The 10425-nt window shown below is 46.5% G+C and overlaps 1 protein-coding gene across 1 annotated transcript in view; it reads left to right on the forward strand.

Moving 5' to 3' along the window:
* ZC3H15 (zinc finger CCCH-type containing 15) overlaps window positions 1–5378 on the forward strand; it is a 243772-nt gene extending 238394 nt beyond the window's left edge. The window contains exon 10 of the mRNA XM_078680489.1: window positions 4584–5378. Within this exon, the coding sequence (XP_078536615.1) occupies window positions 4584–4771 (188 nt within the window). The 3' untranslated portion in view covers window positions 4772–5378. The remainder of the gene's footprint in view (window positions 1–4583) is intronic.
* The last annotated feature ends 5047 nt before the right edge of the window (window positions 5379–10425 follow it).

Consider the following 10425-nt stretch of genomic DNA (forward strand, 5'->3'; position numbering starts at 1 on the left):
CTCCGCATATCAGGGTTTAATCCTGATATTCAGACAACCATACTTAATCAGCCAGTCAATCCTGATAGACTGTTTGGTCCAGATGTTGACACCACCCTCGAAAAGATAAAGAAGGACACGGAAACTGCTAAATCTATGGGGGCCCTACAATCACAACAGTTTCGTGGCAATAATTTTCGTCGCTCAGGTGCACGTGGAGTCACCAGAGGACAAATGGGTCAGCAATCGCAATTCTCAAGAGGTGGAGCACAATCCTCGTTCACAAAACAGAACAAGGGAGGTTACAGAAATAACAGCAACAGAGGTCGCAGCAGAGCAAACAACAACTCCCGCTCCTCTACCCCAAGCAAACAGTGACTCTCTGTCACTGCCCCCCGACCACTTAACACCTGTCGGGGGGAGACTGCAGCAGTTCCTGCCCGTCTGGAGAAACATCACCACAGACAGGTGGGTGCTACAACTTGTCCAGTACGGTTATTGTCTAGAGTTAAAGTCCACTCCACCCAACATTCCACCAAGGCAACGGCCTATGTCCGCAGAGCATTTGCACTTATTGCAGCAGGAAGTAGTGGCGATGCTGCAAAAAGGCGCAATCGAGCTCGTGCCAGTGAGAGAGGAAGGAACAGGGGTATATTCCCTGTACTTCCTTATTCCAAAGAAGGACGGATCTCTCAGGCCCATTCTAGATCTACGTCCCCTCAACCTGTACATACTGTCGGAACATTTCCATATGCTTACACTGCAACAGATTCTTCCCTTGTTAAACCAAGGGGACTTCTTAGCAACCTTAGATCTCAAGGATGCTTATTTCCACATTCCACTACACCCGTCCCACAGGAAATACCTCAGGTTCACTATCCAAGGCAAGCATTACCAGTTCAAGGTCCTACCCTTCGGAGTCACCACAGCCCCGAGGGTGTTTACCAAGTGTCTGGCGACAGTAGCAGCGCACCTCAGGAGGCAGAACATCCATGTCTACCCCTACCTGGACGACTGGCTCGTTCAAGCCAAGTCGGAACTACAGTGCGCCGCGGATATGTCGACTACCATTCACCTCCTTTACAATCTAGGTTTCTCGTTGAACTACCCAAAGTCGCATCTTCAGCCGGCACATGTCCGGCAGTTTCTAGGTGCGACGATCAATACCCTGACGGCCATGGCTCAACCAGACCAAGTCAGGATAGACAGCATGCAGTCTCTAATCCAGAAGTTCAGACCACAACACTCGCTTCCAGCCAGAGTGTTCATGCAGTTGATAGGCATGATGGCCTCCTGCATCTTCATAGTCCCTCACGCACGGTTACATATGCGCCCGCTCCAGGAGTGCTTAGCAAATCAGTGGACACAGGCTCAGGGAAATTTAACAGACCTAGTGTTGGTTACCAGTCGGGCATACGACTCTGCATTGGTGGACTCCACACAACCTTTGCAAGGGCCGACTGTTCCAGGAGCCAGTGCCACAGATTATCCTGACGACGGACGCATCTCTCCAGGGTTGGGGAGCTCATCTGCTCACTTACACAGTGCAGGGACTATGGACGACGCAGCAACAGAAGATGCACATCAACTATCTGGAACTGATGGCAATCTTCATGGCGATCAAGTCCTTCATTGTACATCTGTGCAACAAGGTAGTGTTAGTCCGGACGGACAACATGACCGCGATGTACTACATTCAAAAGCAGGGAGGCACACACTCGCCACAGCTGTCTCATCTGGCTCAGAGCATGTGGAAGTGGGCCATTCAAAGGAACATTTTCCTCATGGCAGAACACCTCCCGGGCAAGGACAATCAGATGGCGGATCTGCTCAGCAGATACAGCCATCAAATGCACGAGTGGGAGTTACACCCATCTGTACTCCACCCGTACTTCCAGCAGTGGGGTCATCCGGAGATAGACCTGTTTGCAACAAAAGAAAACGCAAAATGCCAATACTTTGCCGCCAGGTTCCCTCACCCACAGTCGCAGGGGAATGCGATATGGATGAACTGGTCAGGCAAATTTGCGTACGCTTTTCCGCCAGCCCCTCTGATACCGCTGGTGGCAAGAAAGCTAAGGCAGCACGCGATGACTCTCATCCCGGTTGCTCCAACGTGGGCGCGCCAAGCATGGTACACCACGTTCCTCGAACTCTCAGTGGTGCCGCATCAAAGACTGCGCCTCACGCCCAGACTTTTGACGCAGAACCATGGAGAAATTCAGCATCCAGATCCGCAACAGCTCAACCTGGCGATCTGGCTCCTGAAGTCCTAGAGTTTGGATACCTTAACCTGCCTCCAGAATGCATGAACATCATCAAGGAGGCAAGAAAGCCAACTACCAGAGCATGCTATGCTGCAAAATGGAAGCGTTTTGTCATTTACTGTACTGCTAATGACATCAACCCGCTAGACGCATCTATCCCTAACATCATTTGTTATCTGTTGCATCTTTACAAGTGCAATCTAGCGTACACTTCCATTCGGATACATCTATCCGCCATAGCGGCTTATCTTCAAAACAGGCAGCATCTCTCTGTCTTCAGAGTGCCTGCCATTAAAGCTTTCCTTGAAGGTCTGAAACGAGTCATTCCCCCAAGAACACCACCAGCTCCGGTGTGGAACCTCAATGTGGTCCTCACCAGACTGATGGGACCACCTTTTGAGCCACTGCACTCGTGTGAACTCCAGTTCCTAACGTGGAAAGTAGCTTTCCTAATAGCTATTACGTCACTGAGGCGTGTTAGTGAGCTACAAGCGCTCACAATCTAAGAGCCTTTCATTCAGATTCCTCCAAATAGGGTAGTGCTACGCACTAACCCCAAATTCCTTCCGAAGGTGGTGTCACAGTTTCATCTCAACCAAACTATTGACTTACCGGCATTCTTCCAAAACCCACAAACGGTAGCGGAAAGAATGCTCCATACATTAGATGTACGGAGGGCGTTGATGTACTACATAGACAGGACACAACCCTTTAGAAAGACAAAACAACTTTTTGTTGCCTTCGCACCACAACACAAAGGCAACCCCATTTCAAAAGCAGGAATAGCCAGGTGGATTGTTAAGTGCATCCAAATATGTTATCAAAAGGCCAAGCGCACTCTAACCATACCCCCAAGGGAGCACTCCACACGCAAATTGGGGGCATCCATGGCTTTCCTAGGGAACATTCCTTTAGAGGACATTTGCAGAGCAGCCACGTGGGTTACACCACATACCTTTACCAAACACTACTGTGTTGATGTACATTCCAAGCAGCAAGCTGCTGTGGGACAGGCTGTTCTCAAGACACTCTTTCAGGTTTCTGCAGCTGGCACGGGCAACCGCCGCTGATGGAGGGACTGCTATGTATTCTATGCTAAGATATGAATTTAGCAGCCCACATGCCTCGAACTGAATATGCTACTTACCAGTATGCATCTGTTCTTGGCATGTAGGGCTGCTAACATTCATATCGCCCACCCTCCTCCCCGGTGCCTGTCGCAGCTGCAGATATACTATTGTATTCAGTCATTAGCATGGACATCCTTTACACTTTTCACTCCATCTTCTGCCACAATGGCGAAAAACAATCTGGGGATGGAGCCGATGCCCATGCGCACTGTAGTCCAGGGGAGGAGCCACCTATCTCAGGATACTTCGAAGACTCTTCCAGGACAACAATGTGCGATCATCCGGACCCAACACTAGGCGGCGATCTAATGCTAAGATATGAATGTTAGCAGCCCTACATGCCAAGAACAGATGCATACTGGTAAGTAGCATATTCATTATCAATCAATGTCACGTGTGAAATAAAGCATCCTAGTAAAAACAATATGCGCACATTTTATCCAGGAAAATGGTGGTTTGAGCTGTGTAATAAGCCTCTGTCATTTCAGCACACCCACTCACAAACCTGCACTTTACTAAACACTCTTATTGTGTTGAACATTATTTGCTGGATATATCGCCCGGGATATGCGCGTGGTGGTCGATTATGTAGTGTACCAGATTCCAGAAATTTCAGCTAAAACTAGCTGAGCTTGGGTGGCGGGGGGGGGGGGGGGGTTGGGGGGGGGGGGGGGGGTTCTCAACCTTCAAAAGTTTGAAGACCTCTGATGTAAGGGGCATGGTTCTAAAAATATTACTTTAATTTCATTTGCATCACAGTGCCACGTAGTCACTCTGTGTGCTTTCAGACCTTTTGGGAATATATCAGATGTTGTTTTGTAAAAAGTCTGTTATTCCACTAATGTCCGAAACTGAAGGGATGCCCTTTCAGAATACAGATTTAATCATAATAACATCCCTACTATTACAAAATAAGCGGAATAAACTTCAATTTTTTTTTAATGGAGAAAGTTACCCCAGCACATCTTTCACATGTAAACATTTTGTGGAGAGGGGAAAGCTGTTTCTGTGCTTCTGTTGAATTGTTGCCTGCTCAAAAATACATTTAAAAAAGTTTTACGAATGTTTAGCACTAATGCCCAGCATAATATCCATTCTAACTTTTCACATATGTATCCTCGTTGATATTTTGATTTTTTTTTTTCGTCTAGTGGCTTAGATAGGAATGTCAATTGCTCTTAAGTCATTGATTTGTGTTTCTTTTCAGAAAATAAGCGAAGTGAAGCTTCAGGAGGTGAGTTGGAGAATGGAGAGCAAAGTGATTCAGAAGATGGGGACATGACTCAAGAAAATGGTGACATTGATGCAGTTCCTGTTGATGAAAACCTCTTCACAGGCGAGGACTTGGATGAGCTAGAGGATGAATTAAACACACTTGATTTAGAGGAATGCTGAACTATAGCAAATCATTTGAATGGAGAATGTCGCCCGACACAAGTAAAAAAAAAAGTCAGACTGAAATTTAATCTGCCTATAAATCTTAAATCCTAAATGGTTATTTATGGTTTTCAAAGCAACATATAACAGACTTCTAATTATTTCTTGATCTTGTATGTTGTCATGCTGGCATCCAATATGTTTTCAGAATTTTTCGTACCTTAAACTGAAAAAGATCTTGACAATTGTGTGGATTTTACAGCACTGTCATCAAAAATAGGAACTTGGCCTTTTCGAGATGAGCAGTAGGTGGTACCAAGCACCATCATCAATGACACTTGAAAAACCCTTCACACAGAAACTGAACTTTCAGCAAAAATTGTATCGAATTGATGGAGATTGCCTAAAGAGTAGATCACATTTTATGGAACTGCTGCGTGTTCCAGTTCATCCTGATTTGTTTTGGGGTGCTTGCATTTTAGAGTATTTTGAACTATTGAACAAAGGAATGCTAATAATAGCGGTGCTCGTCTTTCCTAGCACCATACAATAACTTCAACAATTTAAAAATCATCCCTTTCACATTTTGCCAACAAAGAGTTGTAAATAAAAACGATCTATTCTACACCAGAAGTAATTGTTTTTTATTGAGTCTTTTCTGTGGTACAGAAATGTTTTATTGTCTTAATACATACACAATTCGTTTTCTTAATTTGTTTCCCTACGTTTTGGTTGAAGACAACATTTGTATCTTGATTTGTCTCGAACAATTATTTCACAGCTTTAGACTGATTTATTGAAAAATATATATTTTTCGAAGGCCAAGTTTAATACGGTGCTTGTGTATTGAAATTGATTGCAAGTATGCAGACACCTCAATGTATTAGTGTGTAATCCTGTTTTGTTTTCACAAAAATACTTTATAATCACATCAGAATTTTTATTGATAGTTAAAACTATTCAGTATACATCCTTGTAGTTAAGAAAAACAAAAATGATAATTTGACAACTCCTTATAAAACAAATACAAACAATATACTTATAGGTTTAATGGAATTGCAGATCGTTTAGGTTGGTTAATTTCTTCATTTTCACAAAGCCTGACAGCCATTGGCCTTCGTTGTAGTTAAAGCACCTTGTCATTACTTTTTGACAATTGCAAATCTGAAGCCTTCACCAGTGTGGCAGCAATAGTTTGTTTATTGTAAAAGGCTGGCCAGCAGCATAAGACGTGCCAGGGATTCACATTTATAATTGTAAGAGCGGCAGGCTGTAGCCTCTCTATTGTATTTCCAGTTTTGATGGTTTTCACGTGTGGCAAACAGGCCAAACTGTAGCCTTGGGTATTTCATCTGTTCGAGGCATGTGGGCTGCTGAATTCACATCTTATGCATAGATTGCCGCCTAGTGTTGGGTCCGGATGATTGCACATTGTTGTCCTGGAAGAGTCTTCGAAGTATCACGAGATAGGTGGCTCCTCCCCTGGATAACAGTGCGCATGGGCATCCTCTCCATCCTCAGATTGTTTTTTTCCGCCATTGGGTTCGGATGTACTTTCCTTAACTCCAGTTCGGAAAACTTTTCTACGAGGCCAAAAGGCCTTCGTGGTCGTCGGTATTGTTCTTTCGATCGGTGCCGAGTTCTTGTTCCAGTTTCTTTCGAAGCAGGACGTCGAAGAGCGCCGCGTGGCCTTTTCGACACTACAGGCCCAATCGTCGCTGGAACCGAGCCCATTCAAACGATGCCCCCTTTGTAATTCAAAATACCCGCACATCGATGTACACCTGGTGTGCAACAAGTGCTTATCACCAGACCACAACGAGGACAACTGTCTAGCTTGTGCTCGGAACGGTCAAAGAAAACGCTTAGGCTCCGACGTGCAGCAAGACAAACGATGACGAAGCCAGCGCCCGACCCGGTGAATATCTTCGACGAAGACGACGATGAGGTCGTCGAGACTGAAGATCCAGAACAGAAGTCGGATCCAGGTTCGGAGCACGGCTCCAACTACTATGAAGACGACTAAGAGCACGTCGTTGAAGATGAAAACTTCGAAGAGGTAAGGGACGACTTGTCTCCCATCGGAGCCGTCGATGACCACTCGAGTGATGAACCAGGCCCAACAGTGGGTACTGGGCCTAACAAAGACACTCTTAAACTTTCCAAGGCTCCGGTCGAGGCATCGCCGAAAGGCCTTAGCCAAGATCATATTAAGCATTCTATCACCCCGGGTCTCGACCCGGCTAAGAATATATCACGAGCCATCGGTCGCCCAAACGAAAGCAAAACCGAAAGCTACCGAGGAACAAACAAAACCGAAACTGCTAAAGTCAGCCATCGGATCGAAGAGTGCAAACACATCGGAATTGACGTCGAAGAAAAGTGTCGACGACCCTAAAAGGTCAACTGCAAAAGGTGTCGATCCGAAGATTGGTGCGCTAAAGTCCATCGCTAAAGCCAAGTACGTCGCTCCAACGACGGACAGCGACACAAACAAAGGACTCGACTCTCAAAAGGCCCTCAAACCGAGGCACCGAGTCGAAAAACAACAGCTCGTCAAAGACCTTGAGCCGAAAACAAAAGGTGCCTCGAAGGAGCAAGTTGAATCGACAAAACCTCAGACGCAAGCACCACTGTCGACGCAAAGTAAAAAGCACGACGACAAAGCAAAGTCCGTCAGTCCCATATCGGCGCCAGGACAGAAGCCGCCGATAAAATTCGGACTGCCCCCAACAGCACGGGTTCGAACATTCCAAAACTGTGACACTTGGAAAAAGGAGTCATCCTCAAGAAGCAAGCGTTGTGTATCAGGAGCCCTCCTATGATGAACAGTCCAAGCTCCATATCGACGCCGACACTGGTACACTTACTATTTATCAAAGAAAGATCAGGTCGGAAAATCCACTGGAATCCTATAAAATTCCACTAAAAAAGAAAAGGGACTCTTCCACATCGCCTGTCCTTTTTGAGAGTGTGCAGTACCATGACCAAGACACTTATGCATACTCACCCACATGCTCAACTGAGGAGCTAGGGTACAACTATGAAGAACAATATAGTTACCCTGCGGACAATGATCAAGATGACCAGGCTCAAACCTGGACAGACACTGCAGACCAGGGGGAGTCACAACCTATCCCTGATACTCCCTCTTATCCGGTAAAGACTTCGCCCACAGAGGATACAGCGGCGTTTAGCGCACTGATAGAGAGGGCAGCACATAATCATGATGTGGACATGCATGCTGACCCAATTGAGGAGGATTTCTTGTTTGACACTTTCTCCACTTCAGAGAAATCAGTTAAAACATTGCCAATGTTAAAGGGTGTCTTCAAACACACAGGAGACATTTTTAAGGAGACCACCAGAGCAAGGGTTATCAACCCCCGAATTGAACGAAAATACAGACCGGCGCCTGTGGACCCTACATACATTAAGGGGCAGTTGCCGTTGGACTCTTTGGTAGTCTCCAATGCTCTTAAGCGTGCCAACTCCCAAACTACTGGTGATGCTCCTCCTCCAGACAAAGAGTCTAAAGTGTTAGAAGCTTCTGGGAAGAGGGTGGCTGCACAAGCAGCTAATATCTGGAGAATTTCCAACACACAGGCCCTAATAGCCAGATATGATAGGGCACATTATGACACATTGGAGCAACTGCTACAACATATGCCTGATGCATACAAAGAAGGTGCAGAAACAATAATACAGGAAGGGAAACTCATATCCAACGCTTCCATTAAATGTGCGCTGGACGTAGCTGACACTGCAGCCAGGGCCATCAACACTAGTGTCATGCTCAGAAGACATGCTTGGTTGCGTATCTCAGGGTTCAAACCAGAGATTCAAACAACTTTATTAAATCAGCCTGTAAACCCTGATTTTTTTATTTGGCCCTGAAGTGGACTCCATCTTAGGAAAAAAATTAAAAAAGACACAGAGACAGCCAAATCTATGGGGGCCCTGCAGTCTCAACAATTCAGAGGTGGTTCCTTTCGTCGCTCCAATAACAGAGGAGCTTTAAGAGGACAGGCATCCCAGCAGACTCAATACAACAAAGGGAACACGCAAACCACCTATATTAAAACAAGCAGAGGTGGATACCGTGGCAACAGCAGTAAAGGCAGAGGACGAGGGAATAACAACACCAGATCCTCCGCCAATACTAAGCAGTGATGCCTTGTCGCTGCCCCCGGACTATATAACACCGGTCGGGGGCAGATTACAACAGTTCCTGCCAGTCTGGGAAAGCATTACCACAGACAGGTGGGTAAGACAAATCATTCAGTATGGTTATTGTTTAGAGCTAACATCCACTCCACCCAACATACCCCCAAAACACCGTCCTATGTCCGCAGAGCACATAGACTTATTGCAGCAAGAAGTTATCAGCATGCTGCAAAAAGGGGCCATAGAACTCGTCCCTATACAAGGACAGGGTACAGGGGTGTACTCTCTGTACTTCTTAATCCCCAAAAAGGACGGGTCTCTCAGGCCAATACTAGACCTCAGGCCCCTAAACCAATACATCTTGTCAGAACATTTTCACATGCTCACTTTACAGCAAGTTCTACCACTACTCAGTCAGGGAGACTTCCTCGCTACCCTAGACTTAAAGGATGCGTATTTCCACATACCAATACATCCAGCACACAGGAAGTATCTCAGGTTTACCATCCAAAACCAGCACTACCAATTCAAGGTACTGCCTTTTGGGGTGACCACAGCCCCCAGGGTGTTTACCAAGTGCCTAGCAACAGTGGCTGCACACCTACGGAGAAACGATGTTCACGTCTACCCCTATCTGGACGACTGGCTCATCCAAGCAAAGTCAGCCCAGCAATGTGCCAGTCACGTGTCCCGCACTATTCACCTCCTACACAACCTCGGATTCTCATTAAACTACCCAAAATCTCATCTTCAGCCCGCCCACGTACAGCAGTACCTGGGAGCCACAATAGACACACTGGCAGCAAAGGCGCAGCCAAAATCAGCCAGAATCAACAGCATTCAGTTACTCATTCAGAAATTCAGGCCCCAACACTCGCTCACAGCAAGGGTGTTTATGCAGTTGATAGGCATGATGGCCTCCTGCATTTTCATAGTCCCTTACGCGAGACTACACATGCGTCCGCTCCAGGAGTGCTTAGCACGGCAGTGGAACCAGGCTCAGGGACAATTGAAAGACCTAGTGTTGGTGACCGGTCGCGCATACAGCTCTCTGCATTGGTGGAAACCACAAAACCTTTGCAGGGGGCGACCGTTCCAAGAGCCTGTACCACAAATAGTGCTGACGACGGACGCATCCCTCCTGGGATGGGGAGCGCATGTCCTCCATTACACAGTGCAGGGACTATGGACAACGCAGCAGAAGCTAATGCACATCAACCTGCTAGAACTGATGGCAATCTTTATGGCGCTAAAAGCTTTCAAGGTACACTTGTGCAACAAAGTCGTGTTAGTCCGGACGGACAACATGACTGCCATGTACTACATACAGAAGCAGGGAGGGACACACTCTCCACAGTTGTCCCATCTAGCGCAAAGCATGTGGAAGTGGGCCATTCAGAGAAACATCTTCCTCATGGCGGAACACCTCCCGGGCAAGGACAACCAGATAGCGGACCTGCTCAGCAGACACAGCCACCAGATGCACGAGTGGGAGATACATCCCT

The sequence above is a fragment of the Lissotriton helveticus genome, chromosome 3_1, assembly GCF_964261635.1.
Source record: "Lissotriton helveticus chromosome 3_1, aLisHel1.1, whole genome shotgun sequence".
Lineage (NCBI taxonomy): Eukaryota > Metazoa > Chordata > Amphibia > Caudata > Salamandridae > Lissotriton > Lissotriton helveticus.